The following is a 25686-nucleotide window of genomic DNA, read 5'->3' as shown; positions in this document are numbered from 1 at the left end:
CATTTCTTTACAATCAAGCTTCAAATTCCTGGTCAGGGGCTTATCTGTGGTCAAGGTGGTTGATATTCTAATGCGTCAGTATTAACACACTCTGAACAGGCATACTCATGAAATGCCTGTTCTTACATGTTGTTCAAGGACTTTGAAAATGAGAGGTAGTGACAGCAGTTGAATCTTGTTTCAGAACCAGGTGTCCGCCACATTGGCTGTGGAATCAGTACCTTTAACCCACTGAAAGGAGTGGTTCAATTTTTCATTAATCATCTGCTACCGACAGACATTCTATTTTAGAAAGAAAAGGACTTGCATTTATATAGCGCCTTTCACGACCTCAGGACATCCCAAAGGGAAGTACTACTGACACGTAGTCACTGTTGTCGGGAAACACAGCAGTCAATTTTCACACAGCCAAGTCTCACAAACAGCAGTGAGGTAATGACCAGATAATTTGTTTTTTTCAGCGGTGTTGATTGAGGGATAAGTATTGGCCAGGACACCAGGAGAACTCCGCTACTCCTCTTCAAATAGTGCCACAGAATCTTTTACGTCCACCTGAGAGGGCAGATGGAGCCTCGGTTCTAAGTATTATCATAACGCAGCACCTCCAACAGTGCAACATGCCCTCAGTACTTCATTGAAGTGTCAGCCTAGATTATGTGCTCAAGTTTCCATAATGGGACTTGAACACACAACCTTCTGACTCAGAGGCAAGAGTGCTACCACTGAACCAAGGCTGACCCACCTAGACATTTTAAGTATATCTAGGCTTACATTTTATTGAAGACTTCAAATTTTTAGCTAGTTTTGTGGCAATTTGAGACTGTTGCACCTTAAAAGGTTCTCACTAAATCATCTGAAACTGATGATAAAAATTGTAAAACTTTGAATTCAAATCATATACAAACTGAATACAAGTCATAGTGGCTTCCACAAATTGAAACACTTGTGCATCGAGTACCACTTAGTTGTTTAAATAAATCACTGCCTGAACTGCAGCCCCCATTTATCAACCTTTAGAAATAAAAATGAAGTCACAAAATTAACTAAAGCAAGAGAAGACACGGCTGTCAGAGCACTTCATTTCAGGGCTTTACATTTGATTACACACTCCCTGAAAAAAATGTTCTTACACATAACAGGATATTGTCTAATTATTCTTATTTCAGTGGTGAACATAAAGTGAGACAAGTTCTCTGCTGCTTTAGAATCACAGGTGATTTGTAAAAATTACTGAAGGTCAGAAAACAAGTGAGATGGCTTCATACATAGAAATCTAGTAGTGATGTTGCATTCTCAGTACACCATCAGGGAATTAGGGTAATGTGAAGATTCCTTCCCTCTCCTGCCAATAGTGTTATCTTCAGTGTAAGATGCTGAGTCTCTATGACCAGCTATTACTTCATTTTCCATTGCTCTTTCTTCCTGCTGCTGGTTAGGTCACCATCCTAGAGTACACCATAAAAGTGGTCATTCATTCGATGTGAACCTAGTCAGAGTGCGCCGCTGGACTATTCAATTTGGAGAGGGTGCTATCCCAGCCAGGCTTGCTCTTGCGCGTACCACCATCCACACATATATACTGTACACTAAAGGGGGGGGGGGGGAGGGGGGGGGAGGTCATAGGTGGAAATCCTGGCAAAATGTTTTCCTCACTAGCTAGGAGCACTGAACTCAACTGTAGAGCACCCACCACTGCTTGAGATCAGGCCAGGAATCAAAGCTAGGTCCATCCTAATGTAATATAATTTTATCAACTCACAAGTCCCCATGACCAACAAGGCCAGCTTCAGTGAGTTCCTCATTCACATTCCCTTGCTGCGCCAAACTCCATCATTCTCATCATTTGCCCGTGGAATAACTAGCCCACAATTCTCTCACAAGTAGCATTTCCAGTTTCCAACTCCCTGTCCTTTGGCCCAATATGTACTTCACTTTCGATACACTCATATGAAGTCAGGTCTCAGGTAATCTCCCACTCCCACCCTGAGACACCACTATCTTCGTAAACTTAAGTCTGTGAGCCACACACTACAGTGCAAGTGATGATCAGCTGGCCTGGCTTCTACTCTCAGATCTGGTATGACCAATCTCAACAGTATTGCTGCTCATGTACAACCAAATTCTGTCAATACTGATTAAACATCCCAGAAGGCTAGAAGGATCTCAAACTCCTCGCCTCCACCAAATGGGAAGGGGGATGCGGGGGGGGGTGGTGGGATGCGGGGGCAAAGAGAACTGTGTTGACAGAAAAGGTTGTAAATGCAACAGACACTGCTGCTGTACTGAGGAGCTTGTCCTTGTGTTATTTGCGTCCATGCAGGGGGAGGAAGGGCAGAAAGCCCATCCATGTAGAGTGGTGAAAACAGATTCCATCGGCTATTCAGATTACTTACAGACTGCAACATATTCTATTGTAGGAAATTAAGAGTTGGCCAGTCAAAAATGTGTTACTTTTCATTACAAAAGTTATTTCCATGGATATTCAGACACCAGCACACATATTCTAGATCAGACTCAGTGAGAATACTCTGCAAAACCCAGAAATTAGCCTTCCAGCAATAAAAAGGTATGCCGTTTAATCTGACGAGCATGTAAGTGAGCAGGAATGAGAATGGCCAACTCATATTAGACTAGCTCAGTGTATTGCACGATGCATGCTACACTGACTCTTACTGCACTAGAGGCCATGAAACAGCATGAGAGTGAACTTGATCATAATTGGCTGCAAAGTATAAGCAGGTAAAATTTATTTGTAAGTGTGGTATGGAAGATCTGAAGGACAATTTCTGGTGCAATTTTACTGGCTTTTAACCTCTATTATTTATTTTTTTTAAAAGAGGTCTGAATGCCAGTTGCAGAAACCTGCACCATTGCATATTAACATCTGTTGGAGAAAAACCTCAAAACAAGCAGCAAGGGCCAAACATTAATCTTAGGCTTCAGTTAATTGCCAATTAATCTTTGCCACCGTTCCTGTGTCTGCAAATTCACAATGCACAACGGTGTCCTCAATCACTTCATTTACAAAGAGATAAAATAGCTTAAGATGATTGTGAACCATTTCATATTGCAGTCTTCTCTTAGAAATGCATAGCAATAGTTATCCCTGATAAGTAGTGCATGATTGACCAACCTCGAACAGCAGCACGATTGATTTAGTTCTGGGAAATCCAAGTAGGACAAACAACTGGTGTGAGAGTAGGAGAACAATTGGAAAATGGCAAGCACAACATAGTTTCACCATGAAAATAGAATATGGCAACAGAATCAAAAATAAGAGTGCTGGACTAGAAAAGCGCAAAATTCAGTCAGATAAGGAAGAATTTGGCTCAAATTAACTGGGCAGAAAGTTAGCAAAATGAACAACGGATCAGCATTGGGCCAACACTTGGGCAAGATCTTACCTGCAAGATGGAGTGGTGTTGAGTTCCTTCCTTGAGTATCTCTGCAATTTATGTTCTCTGGGGTACACAACTTCTGGACCCTAGCTAGGCAGCCTTTCTTGGCTGCATCCAGCAGAGCAGCATCTCCTCGTAGTAAGTCTTGAATATCTGTATCCCCTTCTTTCACAAGATCCAGAGGCGTGTTCCCATCTCTGTTCTTCTTTGTTGGGTCAGCTCCATGCTAAGAAAAATGAAGGCGATCTCAACAACACTTCGGTCAGCTTTCTTTTATATAAACTGACCCATTCTTAATTATTTTTGATGACGCTTAAGAATAGTTATCATTGCAGTAAACAAGAAACAAAACCCGTTGACAACTAAATCCCAAAATCTGATGCAGTGGGCATTAATTTTGTTGACCCCAAATTTCAATTTCAAACAGACAGTATAAAGTAACCGGCTCTAATCTGAAAACTGTTCTAATTGTATTGAGCGTACATAATCATATGATCTATAGTAACACCTCCATAAAAGCTCCTTTATTTATTTTGACAATTTTGTCCGAAATTCAAAACTTAAATTTTGCAGCGCATAAGACCGCATCAAATTCTAAACATGGATAACTAGACAAATGGTACCCAGCCGATGATCATGATGGGGGAGGGGAGGAGGAGAAGTGTTGTGAGGTGATAGTATTTAACAGACACTCCATCAGACCCCTTCATGAGTATCTTATGAAGAGGTCTGGTAAAAATCACCAAGCCTATATGCAAGTCTGTTAGGCTGAAAACCACATACCTTTAAAAGGAGTTTACATATTTCATATTTGCCTTTGGCTGCTGCTTCATGCAGAGGCGTGAACTTCCATAGGTCAGCCACATTCACTGAGGCACCATGCCTCACCAGCAGTTCTGCTACTTCATAATGTCCATACGAGCAAGCATTGTGCAAGGGCACTAAACCCCTGAAGGATGAAAAGTTAAAATTTAATCACCATTACATTAGTACAAATTAATCTCAATCAAAAATTACAAATGCAAAACTTGGATCAAAGCTTCTTTGAACTCATTAATAATGGGCAGTTTTACACAGAACTAATCACATTTCTAAAACCTTCTTGTGGCTCCTGGTGACTTCTGACAACAAAATAGGGAAACATTTTCTAATTAAATTCAAACTGCTTTGTTGCCAGTTTTCTCCTCTTCTCCAAAGACATGATTCCTTGTTGGCATACAGGTCTGTTGGCATCAGGAGCCTGCTCGTGGGCACTAATCATGTGCAAGACCTGCCAGGCAATGTGACAATGGGAGGCATCACAGGCAGGTCAGATTCTGTCTGCACCTGATGTCTACACAGACATACTTCCTGCAGGGAAGCAATCAAGACAAGGAACCCTGGCCGATTTTCCCATCCCAATCCATGGGCACTCAGGTCAACTGCATCACATATGCCAACACCCCAGCTGGGATGAATTAACTCAGTCCAGAGAGGGGAAGGAACTTCAGGTCTGACTGGTCTGTATGGCTCAGCTACTCATCTGATAAGCCTATTGAGGCTTTGGGGGAAGCTGGATTCAGGTTCTGTTTTCTAGTTTAGTTCACAAATTTTATCTGATGTGTGTGCGAATGGCAAATGGTTCAATACTGTGCGACTCAATACTTGTGTCAATTTATTAAATCAAGTCTTCAACAAATGTGCAGCTTAAAATGTCTAGCCCTTTGATCCTATTTCAGCACTGCATATGCACATATTCCACCAATTTAAAAGATTACTCCCAGCTGTTCGTGAAAATTATTTTAAAACATGGAACTCTAAATTGAGTCAACTTCCATTTCCCCATAATACATTGTTCTACTGAAGTTATATTGTTTTATAGATTCATCTTGTTTAGACCAAGCCGAGAATTATGATTTTCATGCGGTCTGCCTCTGCGTAGTGATTGTCCTCTGAGATGGCAACAAACCTTTAATTTCGTCCCAAGAGCTGAGAAGGCCAATTTAAGTTCCAACACACAAACAACAATCCTCAGTGTAATTAAATTAAGTAATCGCTGTAGACTTGATCTACACAACACTGACTTACCAGATAATTTAATTGCAGCCATAAGAATAAGGGAATTTGGACTCAATTTACATAAGCAGAATAGTAGGGCTTTGCTAGATCTTAAAAATTGTGCTTTTCCAATTGAAGCTTGAAAAACCACAAGCAAAAAATCTCCAACCATAAAACTAAATGCAATTTCCAAGAAACTATTGTTGCAATTGGAAAAATAATACTGAAAGAAGCCTTCACCAAAACACCACAGCCTATTTCAAACTCCAATTAATGCTGCTCCTGTTAGTTTGGCAATCTAAGTTGCATTCCCACTCCACAAGTTTAACATAAGTACAAAGCTGAAACTGCTTTGCATTGACATTAAACTGGCAGTGTAAATCAGATGTGAAGCCTAAATTGAGTTTGAAGCCAAGTGGAGAAAGATTCCCTCATTTAGGCACTCTCACCGAACTTCACTGGGCGCTAATGCCAGATTAAGGATGCATTGACATTACATTTGTAGTCTGAATAGAGGCCCTACTGGCCCCCATAGAATTTTTAAACACTTTAGCTATAGCAGCATTTTCAAAGGGGCTCCCTCTCCAAGAGTACGTAAGTCACATTGTGTTTCTACTTTTGATGGTGTGACAAAGAGGGCCGAGGGCCAGCGCGAGGGGTGGAGGGGCGACGGCCGGCGGCGGGGGAGGGGGAAGGAGGGCTCCCTTCTATAGCTTTCTGTATTGCAACCCGTAAAACAGCAACATACCATACTGAACTTCCCTTTCTCTTTATAAAGTATGGAGTAAACAGACCAAATCTCAATGTATACATACGTACCCCTTATCTTTGGCATGCACATCAGCTCCGTGATGAAGCAGGTACTCTACTACAGCCACCCGATTGTAACCTGCAGCAAAATGCAGTGGTGTGGAGTGCCGTCCTTCCAGGTCTCTGCAGTTCACATTCTGAGTTGTGCACAATTGCTTTAAAATAAAATTACAGCCTTATTAGCAAAAGCTATTGGATTTTTGCTTTGAAATTTTTTTTAAGAAGCTAATTATGAAAAATTAGTTTGACTTGAAAGATTAAACAAAGTAAAAGCAAAGCTGCTCAATAAATTCCAATGATTACAAACCAGCCAATTACTTGGAGCACCATATTTTTTTTTATTTGCTGTCCCACCTACTCCAGTTACATACCCCAACAAAAAAAAATGAATACATCCTGAAGAGGAGAATCTGCTTCATATATTCATATTCCATGCTTCAATTTGAGTGAGAAGAGAAAGGTTTGTGAGTCGACTGAGCAAGTTTCCTGGGCTTTGCTGCAAAGGAAACATCACTTTAACCAATCTGAACTTCAGGTCCTCAAGCCACTGGCCTTCAATTTCATTCTCCTCTCACCCAGATTTGTGAGATGCAAAGCCTTAATCCACAGAGCTTTCTGGCCACCAATTTGGTTATGTTTTTAAACTACATTGTTATCTACAAATTTTCACAATATTAGAATTTCATGCCTGAGTTTTATAACTCACTTTGGTAAAGGTTCATGCCTATAGCCTCAGAACCAGCAAACCTCTCACCCAAAAACAATTTGAACATTGAATGCCTATTGGTGTCAAATTACCAAGGATGTACTCAAGAACAACAACTTGCATTTATATAGCGCCTTTAACAGAGCAAAATGTCCCAAGGCACTTCACAGGAACATTATCAAACAAAATTTGACACCGAGCCACATGAGATTAGGACAAGTAACCAAAAGCTTGGTAGAAGAGGTAGTTTTAAGAGGAGAGAAGTGGAGAAGCAGCGAAATTTAGGGAGGGACTTCTAGAGCTTAGGGCCTAGACAGCTGAAGGCACAGCCGGCAATGGTGGGGTGAAGGAATTCAGGGATGCACAAGAGGTCAGAATTGGAGGCAAGCAGAGTGCTCCGAGATCCTATTCATTCATGTCCTATCTGATCATGAAATGTTGTCAGGATTGGGATTCAGCACGGTTTCTGCTTTATTTCTTGCTGAGAGGAAGCAAAGGAATGCTATTAAGAGGTAGGGCTATCCCAGCATTCAAAGAGCAAGTGAGAAGGCTCTATTACAAACAAGGATCCTATGGTTCGAATAGAGCTGCTAGTTCACTCTTCCCTCTTCTGTGGCAGTGCCTAGGTTCTACTTGGCAACTACCCAGAGCAGCACAGAAACCAAGGACTCAAAATGTGGGGAATTGTCAGTGCAGCTCCCATATGGCATCACTCAGAGAATTATGTAGAAGCAGGCCCAAAATTGGTCCTTGACAAAAAAACAGTTAATGACAAACACTGATTTAGAACATCTTATTTCCTGATTCTCCTGCATTATTTCTACCCAACTTATACCTTTTGTTCCTAATATTTTGTACATGATTAAAAGATTTCTTTGGACCCTTTTGCTACTATTCAGTCTGCTTTTCTGTTGCCCTCTTAATACTCATTTAAGTTATTCTCAATTGACTATATCTTCCATTTCTCGCTAGGTTGAGATTTTTTTCATGTAATAATTTCTTAGCCTTATTGATTTTCACAAACCACTGTTGCCTTGGGCTTGAAAATGTTCCTTTTCACACATATGTATTCTCTCTCTGTTCTAAAGCAATCCCAAAAATTTCCATTTTCCTGTAACTTCTAGTCTCTAATTTCCACTTAACCCATCATACAATTCTTCCTTCGGCCATAAAGTTTGCTGTTTTGAAATTTTGCAAATCTGCTACCTTTGGCATTAATTTTCATTACAGTATCAAAAATGTTATGCTCATTGAAATCCACATGCTCACTTCACTATTAGCTTATGATTTCTGGTGATTATTAAACTCAACATTGTTGTTGTGAGCCTGCTTCACACTTTATGCCAAGAAACAATCACTTAAATTCACATCCAATCTGTCCAATTAACCTCGAGGAGTTTTTCGTATCCCAGAGGTTATCACAGTAGCTAACAAATCTCCATTATGTCTGTAACTACCCAGTTTTTGGCAGATACCATCATGATGGCATACAAGTAATTTAAACTAAATGTAGGACACTGCAATTTCATAAAGGTAAAATATCTTATGCACTGGCCAGAGAACATTAAAAATCTAAAGACACAACTGTACAGACATATGTTTGGAGTGGGATTCAATTATACTAAAAAGGGTAAATCACTCTGCTGAATGGTCACGTAATCCTAAATGCTACAAAAGTCAGATATCTGGAGGCATCTTGGAAAAAAATATTTAAAACTTTCCTTGTACGGTTACGAAGTTCCAACAACCTCATGAATGAGGAGTGCTGCTGGTAATCTATTGCCTCCATTCATGCTGTGACTGGAGTTAGCTACACGCTGTTCTACCCAGCAGCAAATCAGAACCATTTGGCAGTGCAGCTAGAGGTGATTGCACCACTACTGAGTGTGCAGATATTTCCCTTTAACAGATTGTATTTATCTTTTAATTCCAGCAGACTAAAGAAAAACACACGCAGAAGCTCTAGTTAATTTTTTTCTATTAAAATTTTCATAAATATTAAATACCTTCACAGTTTCTAGGTCTCCAGCCTTTGCTGCCTCCAGAAGTCGATAGTCAACATCTGAATTGTGTAATGGAACATTCTCTAAATGAAAACATTCGAAAGAAGAGTTAGTATCCTTGTGATCACCATCACATGTAAAGCGTATGCCCAAAAAAAACATTGCTGTGAGCAGCTTTTTTGTTTCTCCCCTTTCTATTGTGCCTTTCATTTTGCTCGTTCTCAATTTGGAAAGATATTTTCTAATATGTTTCACACAAACTTGTATTTAGACAGTGCTGTATCACATCCTCGACGTATTAAAGCGCTTCACAACCAATTAATTACTTTTGAAGTGCGATTGCTTGTTTTGAAGGCAAATACAGTGGCCAACTTGCGCACAGCAAGATCCCACAAACAGAAACAGAAGATGAATGACCACTTAATCTGTATTTTGTGGTGTTGGTTGAGTGAAGAATGTTGGTTAGGACATCACTCTGCTTTTCTTCGAATAGAGTCAGATGATGTTTTTTTCCGTGCACCAGAGTATCCCATCCTCCAACAAAGTTCTAACACCCACTACATTCAACAATTTTTTCAGGTGCAAACTGGCTGTCAATTTGACCATTTGTGCTTCAAAACATATCGTCCACTACTTATGGAGTTAAATAAATCTTTCAGGCTATTTCCCTATCTGAACCTTTTCCAACAGTAATCTGTAGAGTCACAGTGTGTGCATTATCAGTGAGCACTGAAGAGATAATCCCAGAACCAGAAAGAGACCTGTAATGTTAAATTCTCATCATTTATACATTTCTCAACATTTTAAATATTAAATTGGTTTCTTCCTTCCCACATGGATTGCTGAAAGGCATAACACCTGCTCCTGAAACAGAGGTGCAAAATTCAGTCAGGTTTCTGAATTACACATCTGATCCAGTATATCTCTTGCACTAAATTAAAATCCAACCAAGTTGCTGAGTGTTATTTGGCACAACAGTCACATACAATTTACAAGCTGCCAAGGACCTTCAGTGTGTACAGGGTTAACAACCATTCATGCCTGTATGCAAATTTACTATCAGCCAGTAAAACCTTTTCCCATTCACTAAAACAATGAATAAAATCATAGAAATGTAACTTAATGAGATGTGTGCACCTGCATTATACTCACCGTTAAGTATCTGCTGCACAGATTCATTCCCCATTTGTGCTGCCGTAAACCCTTGAAGGGACAAAATGGTAGGGTCGCTGCCGTAACTTAACAAGAGGCGACATGTCTGTAGGTGACCACCATGTGCTGCTCTGTGTAAAGCCGCTTGACCAAGAGTGTCCAAAGCATTCATCTGTGGAAAAGAGGACACTGGTTATGGGGGAAGATTCCTTGTTCAACGCACACATCTTGAATGCATGTCTGAAATTTCAGCGCTTCGCATGACAACACAAGAACCCGCTCCTTGTTAAAAAATATAGCTGTCTATAAATTTACAATGCAATGTAACTGAACAAGTACTAAAATTATTACAGCATCAGACTGGACAAAACCGTCTGATTAATTGGGCTCAGTGCCTATGCGTTAGGAAGGGGTAAGCAAAAAAAAAATAACCAGCTGGGATTCTCAATCCTGAAACTGCAAAAGAAGATATGGCCATGGCTATGATGTTCCATTCAATCAAATCACCTGCCAACAATCACTGCCCAGCTAACATGTAAAGAATGACCATTTGGGGGAGATACCAGATGATTGCTGTTTCTTGTACAGTCATGCCTCAGCATGAGAAACATAAGAACATAAGAAATAGGAGCAGGAGTAGGCCAATCGGCTCCTTGAGCCTGCTCCGCCATTCAATAAGATCATGGCTGATCTGATCCTAACCTCAAATCTAAATTCATGTCCAATTTCATGCCCGCTCCCCGTAATCCCTAATTCCCTTTACTTCTAGGAAACTGTCTATTTCTGTTTTAAATTTATTTAATGATCTAGCTTCCACAGCTTCCTGGGGCAGCAAATTCCACAGACCTACTACCCTCTGAGTGAAGAAGTTTCTCCTCATCTCAGTTTTGAAAGAGCAGCCCCTTATTCTAAGATTATGCCCCCTAGTTCTAGTTTCACCCATCCTTGGGAACATCCTTACCGCATCCACCCGATCAAGCCCCTTCACAATCTTATATGTTTCAATAAGATCGCCTCTCATTCTTCTGAACTCCAATGAGTAGAGTCCCAATCAACTCAACCTCTCCTCATATGTCCGCCCCCTCATCCCCGGGATTAACCGAGTGAACCTTCTTTGTACTGCCTCGAGAGCAAGTATGTCTTTTCTTAATACAAATTGTAATACAAATTGTATTAAAATAATTATAGGATGAGGTTAGACAAGTAAAATAAGTGCAAATTTTTCCTAACAAAGCTGTCAGAATTAGAAGTTTTTACAAAGGGTACTTCCTAAAGTTTCAAAAAAGAACACACTGCTTCAATTCCTATTCTGTGTTGAGTCAGCAGAACTTAGTTGAAGAAATCAGCTTGTGGTCCCAGTCCAGACCTGCTAGCAAGTACGTGCTTGCATGTTGACCGAAGACAGGATTGGGATTGGCTGCGATGTCATCGTTGAATAGCCCACCGATACCGGTTGCTCAAAAGAATTGGCACTTGAGTAAGATACCAGTGAATGTCACCTGTGAACTATACGCCAACATCAGTGGCTGCTTTCAGAACATGGGAGAGAGCTGTCATGATGACCACAAGTGGCAGTATATGATCTGCATTCAAAACTAATAAATTCTCCCTATATTAGTTGGCTATTTGGCAGAGGCACTAAGTGCAAACATGGTAATTCCCTTCTTTGTGTTAGTGCAAAGGATGGAGAGGCAATAGAGATTCACCACTAAATTTGGGTGGATTGTTTTAAGAAAAACACACCTTAGCTCCGTGCTTGTGAAGGACCTCTACCACATCGTTGTGTGCTCTTTCCGCAGCCACATGTAGGGGTGTAAGAAAACTGCAAGAAATTTAAGACATTACGAAGCTTCAAAATTAATGCATTTGTCACCACTCAGTAGATGCCTACTGCATAAGCTACCCGTTACAGGCAAGGGAAGCATAACAATATTTAACATTCATTTTTGAAGCTTATTAGGGCTATCAATATGAATTTTAATATTCCGTAAGAAAGAGATAACTAAGTTACCGTGGCATTTGGTCCTGCAACACTTAACTACATAAAAGGTAATAGGTTACGGTATAGGCCATTTTTAAAATGGAAATTCACAAAGTTAATCCTCTTATGACACAATGAATGTATCTGGTTAGGACAAACTACTGATTATCTCAGAGGCTTATAACCAGTTATTTTACACGGTCACCCCCAATGAATTTTCCCTTCCCTTTCAACAATGTAAAAGCTCTCAATCATTTTCAAGCTATGAAATTTGACATGGTCACAGGCATCTATAAATGTTTAACAGTGTAACTTGAAAATAACAATCTCTGAATAATAAAAAACACTTACTCCTTATTTTTTTCATTGACATTTGCTCCTTTTCTCAAAAGCAGTTCTGTTACCTGCTTGCGCTTAGGGTGTTGAGAAGCCACAGCACAATGCTGAAAAAGGAATTCAGACATTAAGTTCCAGGTATTAATGGAGATCAACTAAATGCAGACGTGAACTGCTTTCATCAGCATATATCAATGTAGGGTGTGCTTGTGTGGGCAACCAACTAGCGAAGGCTAAGCACCTCCTCACAGGAAAGGAGAGGTCATTGATAATGAAAACAGGGTGAAAAATTACAGGATAATCAACCTTGATTCAAAGGAGTGGGAGGCCTTAACTAAATGGGTAAAACTTCAGTGACTTAATACACATTTATTCGCTTAGCAATATATTTTTAAAAAATGTAATTGAACTAATTTTAAACACATTCAGCTCCTGATCAGTAAATTTGTTAGGGTTTCCTTTTTTTCATTTCAGTGGCTAAGGTTAAGATTCTTGTTTCCCCCACTGAAACACCTGGAACAATAGATTATTTACTGCTCATGTTGTATTCTTGGAAGTTGAACATCTCTCCAAGATGAATACTATTTTCATCCTATTGGGATGGGGTGAGGAAAGAGAATCATGTTCAGACACCATAACCTAACAGCTTTGCACCATGTGCACCCACCTTGACTATGAAACCTTTTTCCATTCGGCTATAATTTTGTTTTGGATTGTGCCCCTAATGAGGCAACACTGAGTGCTCCAAACCTTCAGCCACAGTATAAAATGGAGAACAGTAAGCAGTTCCAAACAGCAACAGGTAGATCAAAACGAGAAATGAGGGGTAGTCCTGATGGGTGCTTCGTATATAGAGGTTGAAATTCTTTTAAAGACTGAGGGAGACCATATCTACCGCAGACAGGGTTTGTCTTGATCTGCCAGGTCAAGACAATAATGCTTGGAGTTACCATGCAAAACTGTTCTAGGTAGTTGACTTACAGAAAGCCTCGAGAAGAACCTTCCATGTGTTGGTCCAGGAACAGGACAATGCTCAATTAGAGTGAGCTCTAACAATCCCCGGTAGGTCCTACCCTGCCGGTGAGTGACATCAAGTTACATCGAAACTACAGCACAGAAACAGGCCATTCGGCTCAATTGGTCTATGCTGACGTTTATGGTCCACACGGGCCTCCTCCCTCCCTACGTCATCTAACCCTATCAGGATACCCTTCTATTCCTTTCTCCCCCACGTGCTTATCGAGCTTCCCCTTAGGTGCATCTATGCTATTTGCTTCAACTACCCCTTGAGGTAGCGCGTTCCAAATTCTTATCACTCATTGGGTAAAGAAGTTTCTCCTGAATTCCCTATTGGATTTATTAGCAACTATTTTATATTTATGACCTCTAGTTTTGGACTCCCTCACAAGTGGAAACATTTTTTCTACATCTACTCTATCAAATCCTATTATCTTAAAGACCTCTATCAGGTCACCCCTCAGCCTTCTCTTTTCTAGAGAAAAGAGCCCCAGTGTTCAGCTTTCCCTGATAAGGATATCCTCTCAGTTCTGGTATCATCTTTGTACCCTCTCCAATGCCTCTACATCTTTTCTATAATATGGAGACCAGAACTGTGTACAATATGGTCCAACCAAAGTTCTATACAAGTTTAACATAACTTCTCTGCTTTTCAATTCTATCCCTCAAGAAATTAACTCCAGTGCTTGATTTGCTTTTTTTTTTTAAATGGCCTTATTAACCTGTCACTACTTTTAGTGATTTGTGCATCTGTATCCCTAGATCCCTTTGCTCCTCTGTCCCATTTAGACTCTTAATATCCAAGCAGTATGTGGCCTGCTTATTCTTCCTTTCAAAATGCATCACCTCACACCTATCTTGAAATTCATTTGCCAATTACACACTCAATCTGCAAGTTTATTAATGTCCTCTTGCATTTTGACGCATTCTTCCTTTGTATTAACTACACCTCCCAACTTGGTGTCATCTGCAAATTTTGAGATTTTACTTCCGGTTCCAGTATCCAAATCATTAATGTAAATTGTGAACAGTGGTCCCAGCACCGATCCCTGAGGAACACCACTTCCCACCTTTTGCCAATCTCAGTAGCTACCCTTAACCCCTACTCTGTTTTCTGTTTTGTAGCCAGCTGCTATCCATTCTGCTACCTGTCCCGACTCCACATGCTCTGAGCTTAGTCATGAGTTTAGAATGCGGTTCCTTATCGAAGACCTTTTGGAAATCCAAATATATTACATCGATTGCATTATCCTGGTCTACTCTTTGTTACTTCTTCAAAGAATTCAGTGAGGTTGGTCAAGCATGACTTTCCCTTCTGAAATCCGTGCTGACTATTCTTGTTTATATTTTCATTCTCTAGATCTTCTATTACATCTTTGAGTAAAGATTCCACTATCTTTCCTACCACTGACGTTAAACTAACTGGTCTATAGTTCCCTGGACTTGTTCTATCTCCCTTTTTAAATATAGGAAGAACATTAACTGTCTGCTAGTCCTCTGGCACTTTTCCGTATACTGGTGAATTTTTATATGTATGTAATAGTGCCTCTGCTATCTCCCCCCTAACAACTTTTAATATTTGTGGATGCAATCCATCCGGACCAGGGGTTTTATCCTCCCTTAGTTTAATTATCAATTATCTCCCCCCTTTCCATCTTAAATGTTTTAATATCTTTCTCGACCACTTCTTCTAATGTCCTGCCCACCTTGTTAGTCTCCGTAATAAATACGGAGGCAAAGTAACTATTCAATATTTCTGCCATTTCACTGTCATTACCTGAGAGTTTATCTTGTGCATCCCTCAGTGACCCTAACCCTATTCTGATTTTTATTTTGTTATTTGTGTGCCTGTAGAATACTTTACTATTTCTTTTTATAGTCCTTGATAATTTAATCTCATTGTTCCTCTATGCTTTCCTAATTTTTTTTTACTTCTTTCCTATCCTCTTCATATTCTCTTTTGTTATCCTCTCCTTTGTTGTCCATGTACTTCATGTATGCCTTTTTCTTTAGTTTCAATTTTGCCTGTATTTCTTTATTTATCCATGGTACATCATTACTGGCTAGTTTTAGTGAGATATATTTCTCCTGAACTCTACTGATTACCATTTTGAATATTATCCACTGCTGCTCTATTTCTTTGTCTGTCAAAATTTTTTCCCAGTTTACCTGCCCTAGTTCCATTCTCATCCCCTCAAAATTAGCTTTTTCCAATCTATTACTTTGGTCTTTGTCTTACTTATGTCTTTCTCAATCATTATGTTAAACCGTATTATGTTATGATCGCTATTGCCAAGCGCAAGGAGATGTACTTCACTACCCAATTTGCTAGTTACTATTTAGAATCCAATTTACACACATTCTTGTTTATTTGCAAATAATTCCTTAGACTGGCAAAATCTTTTGTCCTATCTACATAAGCTAATACTTTGTATATGTCGACCAAAATCTCAGCATTGCAATTCCACAAGATAAATGAAACCAACACAAACATTGGTAAAGATTGGGATACAGCCTAAAAACTGCCGTGTCCTCGTTTGGCATGTTAAACAGTGTGTCTGCCAGAACAGCATACAAACAAGGGTTACTGTATCAATTTCATCAACTTTGCTTCCAATTTCCACCTTCCCTCGCCTTCACATGGTCTATCTCTGACTCTTCCCTTCCTTGACTTCTCTATCTCCATTTCTGGGGATAGGCTGTCAACCAATATCTATTATAAGCCCACCGACTCTCAGCCACCTTGATTACACTTCCTCCCACCCTGCTTCTTGTAAAGACACTGTTCCCTTCTCCCAGTTTCTCCGTCTCATCTGTTCTGACATCAGTTCTGCACTTTCCACACTAGTGCTTCCAATATGTCTTCCTTTTTCTTCAACCGAGGATTCCCCTCCACTGTAGTTGACAGGGCCCTTAACCGTGTCCATCCTATTTCCTGCACTTCTGTCCTCACCCCTTCCTTTCCCTCCCAGAACCATGATAGGGCCCCCCTTGTCCTCACCTTCCACCCCACCAACATCCACATTCAACATATCATTCTCTGCCATTTCTGCCACCTCCAGCGCAATCCCACCACCAAACACATCTCCCCTCTCCTCCCCTTTCAGCATTCTGAAGGGACCGCTCCCTCCCTGACAACCTGGTCCACTCTTCAATCATCCCCAACACCTATGCTCTTCCCCACGGCAACTTCTCGTGAGAGCGCAGGAGATGCAACACCTCCTCTTTCACCTCCTTCCTTCCCACCGTCCAGGGCCCCAAACATTCCTTCCAGGTGAAAGAGCGATTTACTTGGACTTCTTTCAATTTAGTATACTGTATTCGCTAACAATGCGGTCTCCTCTACACTGGGGATACCAAACGCAGACTGGGTGATCGCTTTGCTGAACACCTCCCCTCTGTCCGCAAACGTGACCCTGACCTGCTGGTCGCTTCCATTTTAATTCCCCGTCCCACTCCCACTCTGACCTCTCTGTCCTCGGCCTCTTACACTGTTCCAATGAAGCTCAACGGAAGCTCGAGAAACAGCGCCTCATCTTTCGTTTAGGCACTTTACAACCGTCCGGACTCAACACTGATTTCAATAACTTCAGATCATAACCACTGCTCTCATTTTTTCGGACAGCAAGTGCTGGTAATGGTTCTGCTGTGGCCATTTACAGCTGATCCTGACCTATCTTTTGTTTCTTAACCTGTCCCATTACCACCTTCCTTGCCTTGCACCATCATCCCTTTTGTTATTTAATCTCTCTTGCCCTGTACCCTATCATAGGCCTTCCCTTTTGTTCTTTCCTCCCCTCCCCCTCCTTTCCCTGACTCTGTACTTGCTTAAAAACTTTAACTTTAACATCTTCCAGTTCTGATGCAAGGTCTTCGACCTGAAACGTTAACTCTCTCTCTCCACAGATGCTGGCTGACTTGCTGAGCTTCTCCAGCATTTTCGTTTATTTCAGATTTCCAGCATTCGCAGTCTTTTGCTTTTGATTTACTGTATCAGATATGGTTGAGCTCGAACATTCTCCCTTTATCTGCTCTTGAGGAGCCAGTTGATATTGAAGGTTAGGAACTCCAATAGCTAAGTGTTCCTGAGCCAGTAAAGAGTGCTGCAGATGACTGTCACGGTCATAGAGTCATAGAGTTATACAGCACGGATAGAGGCCCTTCGGCCCATCGTGTCCGCGCCGGCCATCAAGCCCAGTCTAATCTAATCCCATATTCCAGCATTTGGTCCGTAGCCTTGTATGCTATGGCATTTCAAGTGCTCATCCAAATGCTTCTTGAATGTTGTGAGGGTTCCTGCCTCCACAACCCTCTCAGGCAGTGAGTTCCAGACTCCAACCACCCTCTGGGTGAAAAAGTTCTTTCTCAAATCCCCTCTAAACCTCCCGCCTTTTACCTTGAATCTATGCCCCCTTGTTATAGAACCCTCAACGAAGGGAAAAAGCTCCTTAGTATCCATCCGATCTATGCCCCTCATAATTTTGTACACCTCAATCATGTCCCCCCTCAGCCTCCTCTGCTCCAAGGAAAACAAACCCAATCTTCCCAGTCTCTCTTCATAGCTGAAGCGCTCCAGCCCTGGTAACATCCTGGTGAATCTCCTCTGCACCCTCTCCAAAGCGATCACATCCTTTCTGTAGTGCGGCGACCAGAACTGCACACAGTACTCCAGCTGTGGCCTAATCAGTGTTTTATACAGCTCCATCATAACCTCCTTGCTCTTATATTCTATGCCTCGGCTAATAAAGGCTCTGACCGAATCTCATAAATAATTCATCTGATGTGAAATGGGGTCCGGGGTGTGGGGGGGGGGGGGGGGAACAAACAGGACATTCCCTTGCCAAGAGATCTAACAGGCCACTTACAACCACTACTCTGCTGTCCCAGACCTGCACAGTAATTTCAGTAGCCTCTCATTCTAGGAAGTAACGTTATACTTTTCCAAACAGTGCATTACTAAAGTGAGATTGAGTAACCTCCAACTGGAGAATCCACTTTCACAGGTGAAGTTTCACTGCTCTACTGAGGGCATCTGCTATGAAGTTGTGTATCCTCTGCAAGATGTCAATCGCAAAATGTCTAAACAGCCTTATATGCTATCCTTTCCCACCAGCAGCAGCTAACGCAGATAAGGGGTTTGATACGGTGCTGACTGGGAGGCATGTTGGTAAAATTAAAGGAATGTGGCAGCAGGGACAGAAGCTGATGAAAGGGCAGAAAAGTATTAGTTAAAGGCTTCAGACTAGAGGGATGCAGGGGCCAGTGTCGACACCATTAATAGAGTCAATCATAGACACGAAAAGATCTGGACTTGACTCTAATTTCGCCCGTCTCTGCCCCTGCTGCTGAAAACCTCATTCATGCTTTTGTTACCTCCAGACTTGACTATTGCAATGCTCGCCTGGCTGGCTTCCCATCTTCCACCATTCATAAACTTGAGCTCATCCAAAAGTCTGCTGCCTGTATATCCTAACTTGCACCAAATCACGTTCACCCATTACCCCTGTGCTCACTGACCTACATTGACTCCTGGTTTTAATATTCTCATCCTTGTGTTTAAATCTCTCCATGGCCTCACCCCTCATTATCTCTGTAACCTCCTCCAGCCCTACAACCCTCCGACAACTCTGCATTCCTCCAACTCTGGCCTTTTGTGCATCCCTTACTTCCATTACCCCACCATTGGTAGCCGTGCCTTGAGCTGTCTAGATCCTAATCTCGAATTTCCTCCACAAACCTCTTCACTTCTCCATCTCTCTCTCTCCTCCTTTAAGACTCAGCTTAAAACCTACCTCTTTGACGAAGCATTTTCTTACCTGTCTTAATGTCTCCATCTTTGGCACAATGTCAATTTGTGCCTGATTGTGATTGTGTCCTGTGAAACGCCTTGGGACTTTTTACTACATTAAAGGCTATATAAATACAAGTTGTTGTTGGGTTTGGGGTGTATCATCAAAATTTACAGAAGGCACAGAATGGTGAAAAAAACTGTAAGCAACTTCAGGATGATATAGGCACATTAGTAGATTGGGCAGATAGATGTCAAATGAAATTCCATGCAGAGAAATGAGGTGACATCTTCCGGAAGAAAAAAAGAGAACATGTACACTAAATGGTAAAACTTTAAAAGGGAGTCGAGGAGCAGGGACTTGGGGATTTAGATGCACAAAACTTTAAAAATGGGAGGACAGGTTGATATCGCCGTAACAAAGCATATAGGATCCTGGGTTTTTATAAATCAGGGCATAGAGTACAAAAGCAAATAGGTGATACTAAACCTGTATGAATCAGTGGTTAGGCCACAGAATACTGTGTCCAGTTTTGGGTGTCCTACTTTAAGAAGGATGTCAAGGCCATCTAGAGGGTGCAGAAGATTCCTAGCATGATACCAGGCTGACAGGCTTTGATAATGAGGAGAGGCTGGAGAAACTGGATCTATTCATTAGAACAGGGTAGGTACAGAGAAGATTTGAAATGAGTTCAAAATTATGAAAAGTTTTGATAAGAGAAATAGGGAGTTAATAACTGGAGGGCAGAGTTAAGATCAAAAGAACAGATGGAGAACTTTTTTTTTTAAAAACACAAGGGGCCAGGAATTTATTGTCTAAATAACAGCGAGGCAATAGCACTCACCGTTATTTCTGTGCAAATCAGACAGCAATTTCAGGCAAGGGCAGATTCACAGTTAAACACTAAAATCCGGACGTTGCTGTCCGAGATGCGCCGTTCCCCCGTGAGCTTCGCAAAAACGCCATTTCGCTGTCTGACTCACCATTCAAATACAGTGAACAGCGTGAAGTTCCTGTATTTGCATAGTAGATACAAACTAAACTCGCCACAGAAAGTTAGGGCTTGTCCTTTTCAGTCTAAGCACCTTTTTAAACAATGTGATAAGTCTTAATTACTGCCAGACAACCTCTGTGGCACTGAAAATTAACTTTTACAAGTGTCGAGGTCTCATTCTTTCATGTTTTAATTGTTTTTGGAGATTTAAAAAAATTAATGAATTTAATACATTTTTAAAAACTTTTTCTTTGTCTCTTTTTTCTCTTCCTCTCTTAACCCAATCTTTCTTGTCCTCTCTTTATTTTGCTTTCTGTACCTGATTTCAAATTGAACGTAATATTCTAACTTACACTTTCTGGTTCAGACTCTGCACTGTTCATTAACAATTCTTCAATCCAATTGGTTAAGGAGATAGTTATTTGCCCTGTTCACACAGGTACCAGATCCCCTGTAGAGGACGCCGTGCTGTTTGGATCTTTAACACGATAACTTCCAGCATAATTTTTGCCCACAATATCTTGGAGGAAAGTCCATGTCCTAACAAAATTCTTGGGCCAGAATTTATTGTAAGCGGTGAACGAATGGTGGGTCCATAAAGATAGGTCGTGTGGTTGATAGTGAGGAGGAAAGCTGTAGACTGCAGGAAGATATCAATGGACTAGTCAGATGGGCAGAAAAGTGGCAAATGGAGTTCAATCCAGAGAAGTGTGAGGTAATGCATTTGGGGAGAGCAAACAAGGCAAGGGAATACACAATAAATGGGAGGATTCTGAAAGCTGTAGAAGTGAGGGACCTTGGAGTGCATGTTCACAGATCCCTGAAGGTAGCAGGACATGTAAAGATCGTTAAGGCGGCATATGGAATGCTTTCCTTTAATAGCCGAGGCATAGAATATAAAAGCAGGGATGTTATGTGAGATCTGTATAAAACACTAGTTAGGCCACAGCTTGAGTACTGCGCACAGTTCTGGTCACATTATAGGAAGGATGTAATTGCACTAGAGAGGGTGCAGAGGAGATTTACGAGGATGTTGCCAGGACTGGAGAATTTTAGCTATGAGGAAAGATTGGATAGGCTGGGGTTATTTTCCTTGGAACAGAGGAGGCTGAGGGAAGATTTAATTGAGGTGTACAAAATTATGAGGGGCCTAGATAGAGTGGATCGGAAGGACCTATTTCCCTTAGCGGAGGGGTCAATAACCAGGGGGCATAGATTTAAAGTGATTGGTAGAAGGATTTGAGTGGAAATGAGAAAAAAAATTGTCACCCGGTGGGTGGAGGAGATCTGGAACTCACTGCCTGAGAGGGAGTTGAGGCAGAAACCCTCAACTCATTAAAAAAATACCTGGATTGTGCACCTGAAGAGCCATGACCTACAGAGCTACGGACCAAATGCGGGAAAGTGGGATTAGGCTGGGTGGCTCGTTTCTCAGCCAGCGCGGAGACGATGGGCCGAATGGCCTCCTTCTGTGCGGTAAATTTTCTATGATTCTATGATGGTGAAAGAGCAGGGGAATGGGACTAAGTGGATAGCTCTATGAAAGCATAGCACAATGGCTGACTGGGCTCTCTCTGAACTATAAAATTCTACAATTGTGTGTGTGAACATGCATTTTATTTCTGAAGCTACATAAAAATAAATACTAAAATAGCTTTTCCGCAATAATTAAGCATAGGAGTTCAGATCATTACCAGTGGCGTTTCATGCGTCTGCGGATGCTTGAAATTTATTATCTCTAAAGCAAGACTTTTTTTCACTTTTGTCAAATCTGCTTCCTTGGCAGCTTGCAGTAATGAATGTCCTTTAAATTCATCTGTTTAAAAGAAAAAACACTTTTCAGTATCAATTTTCCACATTTAAAAAAAAAATCCAGATTCAAGCTGAAAGCCCTTTCTTTACTACTGGGCTATTTTTTAAAAATTACTTTTAAGAACGTACGGTGCATGTACAGGGTGGAGAATAACCAATTTCTATAGGGCTCGAAGACTGTGTAAAATTTCTGATACTACAGGTTGGAGTTCCTATCATATGATGGGTATGAACTGTACATACTTAACCCCTTCCCCCAAAATAAAAGATAACAATGAGCCATTTAAAGTGTCAATACAGGTTTAGGAGCTGTAGTACAAATGTAACAGGAATAGAAAACACAAGATCGTCCTTATAACTAGAAAACGTAAATGAAAACTGAAAATCTTTCAAGTTCTAAAGCATTTGAAAATAGGAGTAACAAAAACGCCTTTAGATTGTTGATATATCAAGTACATAGCTGCTAAGATACTCTCAAGAAGGACAATAAACATCATTCAGCAAGTTTTAAGTGACTTTGCAGCTTTGATTACAACATCTAAGTCAACTATTTTATTTTAATTTCTTGGATGAATGTGATTGATCTTTGTGAATAGTTTAAATTATAATAATCAGCATGATCAGATTATCAAATGTCGTGGTTGTGATCTCTGGAGTGGGGGTTAGGGTGGAAAAAAATTAAAACAATTAGCTTAACTGCTCATTGAGGCAAGTTTTAAAATGCTTACAGAAACTTTAAGATTCCCTGAAACCGGCTTTGCGCAGAGATTTAGGACATCCTGCGCTACACGTCATTCTCAAATGTAAGGTGCGTAACTTGCTCACAATCCACTACTGATGCTGCTTTGTAGTCTGAGTGTGAATACACAGCTGGGATCGGTGCTCTCCTGAATTTTCCATTCCTCCCTTGGTGGGATAATGCACTTGGTATTTCTTTTTCCCTCCTTCATCTCACTCCCTCCCAACCCACTGCACACAAAATCACAAATACAAATGCACATCCAATCATGATCTGCTTGTGCCCAGGTCCATTTACTAGAATTTTAAATGCTGTAACTAGTTTAATATGCAAGAATGCTCACTGAGTAAGATCTCTGTGCAGTCCTGATACTTACACGCAAGCCTCTCTTTTAATTCTGGAGTGGGAGCCATATCCATGGCACTCTTACCATGGCAGTTAACTAGAGTGGGGTCCGCACCGTGGCTTAATAGAAGTGAACAGACTTCCACTCTGTTCTTAGATGCAGCTTCATGTAGTGGTGTGAACTGCCAGAGATCCATGGCATTTACACAGGCTCCGTGCTAAAGAAAGAAACACAAAATTCTAACAGCATCCAGATCCCTTCACTATTGTAATTAATACAACACCCTTGTTTAATGTCTTATCAGAACCTAAAACAATAACGTTACAGTACTGCTTAATAAGTTCCCATTATTTACAAAACTCAGTAATGTGACACCAGCTGCCTCTGATTCAGTTTACTCTGCAACTTTTGAAGTGTCCAACAATGTGAACTGTTGCAATCAGCTTTCCCAGCAAAACAAGTACAATTTCAGCTGTATTTCTTTATATTCAAATAGATAACGCACAGGTACGATGGGCCGAATGGCATCCTTCAGTGCTGTAACCATTTTACGATAAAGTTTAAGTAGAGAACAGAAAATACATCCACTTTTCTTTAGCGAGCCGATCCCAGAACTGTATACACATGGGATGAAAAAATGACCTATCTGGCTGCTTAGTAAGTTAAACAAAAGCACAATACGATGTTTTAAATATCAGTGCACAAGTAATTTTATATTTATGATTTGAAGTCCATAAGTGGATGTAGCTGGTCTTACCTTAAGCAGCAATTCAGTGACCTCATAATGGCCATATGAACAAGCATTATGAAGAGGTACAAGGCCACTAAGGAGAGAAAGCAGACTTCAGTGAAAGAATTTTACATATTAAAAAATATAAACTAAAGTGTATTAACTAAAAGACCATTTTTATTCTTGAAAAAAAACCTTACTGATTTGCTTATTTGCCCAAGGAAATTTAATTGTAGTACCTTCACTGAACCCTGTACCCAATTTTCTCCTTATCCCTCCTTCACCAAGGAAGAAGCCTTCAGGTATCTCAACCAAAAGGCCACACTTCATGTGAACCTGGACAGTCAGAAGTGGTAGGCTAGTCAACCATTTGGGTGGGGGGGGGGGGGGGGGGTGGACCCATCAAGGTGTGGCCAAATTTTCTCATTACTTAACAGTCCCCCACACACCTATACACACTTCAAACAGAGGCCACTGCAGAGAAATCAAGAACCAAGGCCCTTTGTCTGGTCCAGGATATTAAGGCAAACTGTACCATGCACGTTGCTACGTTAAGATGTTTTCAGGCAAGCAATCACAAAGATGGGCACATTGGTGAATGTCAGTTTAAAAGAATCTATGTAGAATTTATGGCAAACAAGATGAGTGTTAAAAAAAATTATAAATTGTGAAATTGCATAAATATATTGCACAATCCAAGGCTTCCAACAATTTCACTAAGACACATTTGAGGGAATGTTATTGAGACATTTTATTAATATGGAAGGCAGTGGCACGAACAGAGATGCAGAGGGTTTAGGGAGGGAATTCCAGAGTGGGGCCTTGACAGCTGAAGGCATGGCCAATGGAGCGGCATGGCTTATGGACTTGTTACAGAATTAGGGATGGTTAAAATGTGACTAGCTTTAAACACAAGGATGAGAATTTTAAATTTTAAATTGAGGAATTGGGAGCCAATGTAGGTCAGTGAGGACAGGGGTGAATGGGACTTGATGCAAGATAGGGTATGGTTAACGGAGTTTTGGATGAGTTGGAAATTTACAAAGGATGGAGGATGGAAGGCTGGCCAGGATAGCATTGGATTAGCTCAGGGTCAAATAAGACGTCTGGTTCATTGTGAAACAGTGACCAGGAAGCACGGATGGAATCGGTGGCAAGGGAATGGAGTTTGTGGCAAGGGCTAAAGATGATGGCTTCGGTCTAACCGACTTCTAGCTGGAGGAAGTTGTGGCGCATCCTAGACTGGATGTCGGAAAAACAATCTTACAGCAGAGGTAGTGGAGAGGTTCATGTCGAGGTGGTGGAGAGGTAGAGTTGGGTGCCAACAGCAAGATGTAAAAGTTGACCCCATGATTGCAGATAATGTTGCTGAGGGGCAGCATTTAGATGAGGAAGGGGGGCAGCTCCAGAGGTAATGATGCGAGGGCTGGAGGGGAAGCCATTGCTGGAGATGCTCTGGCAATGATCAGATAGGTAAATGTGGAACCAGGCAAGGGCAGTCCTGGACAACGGCGAGGCGTAGGAGGAGGATGCCATGGTTGACCGTGTTCAAGGACGCAGTAAGGTCAAGGAGGGATTATGCACCATTGTCACAGAGAATGTCGTTTGTCACTTTGGTTAGGACCATTTCGGTGCTCTAGGAAGGGCAGAAACCCCCAAGTGGAGATATTCAAACAGGGAGTTACAGGAGAGATGGGCATGGATTTTGGAGGCGACAACACATTCAAGAACTTTAGAGAGGACAGGGAAGTTGGAGATAGGGTGGTAGTTTGCAAGGACAGAGGGGTCGAGGATGGTTCTTTTTGAGGAGGGAACTAAGGATTGTGGTTTGAAAAG

At 41.1% G+C, this 25686-nt stretch overlaps 1 protein-coding gene across 3 annotated transcripts in view; it reads right to left on the bottom strand.

Annotated features, from left to right (window-relative positions):
• Positions 1-25686, bottom strand: part of tnksa (tankyrase, TRF1-interacting ankyrin-related ADP-ribose polymerase a) — a 144351-nt gene that overhangs the window by 29455 nt on the left and 89210 nt on the right. For 2 of the 3 annotated variants that reach the window (XM_067983374.1, XM_067983375.1), the window contains 10 exons: positions 23878-23944; positions 23151-23337; positions 21918-22039; positions 12439-12530; positions 11850-11928; positions 10107-10278; positions 8958-9037; positions 6255-6400; positions 4182-4347; positions 3405-3624 (listed from right to left, as the gene is read on the bottom strand). In XM_067983374.1, coding sequence (XP_067839475.1) covers positions 3405-3624; positions 4182-4347; positions 6255-6400; positions 8958-9037; positions 10107-10278; positions 11850-11928; positions 12439-12530; positions 21918-22039; positions 23151-23337; positions 23878-23944 — 1331 coding nt within the window. The remainder of the gene's footprint in view (positions 1-3404; positions 3625-4181; positions 4348-6254; positions 6401-8957; positions 9038-10106; positions 10279-11849; positions 11929-12438; positions 12531-21917; positions 22040-23150; positions 23338-23877; positions 23945-25686) is intronic. The other variant, XM_067983376.1, reaches the window with a different exon arrangement.

The sequence above is a fragment of the Heptranchias perlo genome, chromosome 4 (genome assembly GCF_035084215.1).
Source record: "Heptranchias perlo isolate sHepPer1 chromosome 4, sHepPer1.hap1, whole genome shotgun sequence".
Classification (NCBI taxonomy): Eukaryota; Metazoa; Chordata; class Chondrichthyes; order Hexanchiformes; family Hexanchidae; genus Heptranchias; species Heptranchias perlo.
This window is presented reverse-complemented; position numbering and strand designations above follow the sequence as displayed.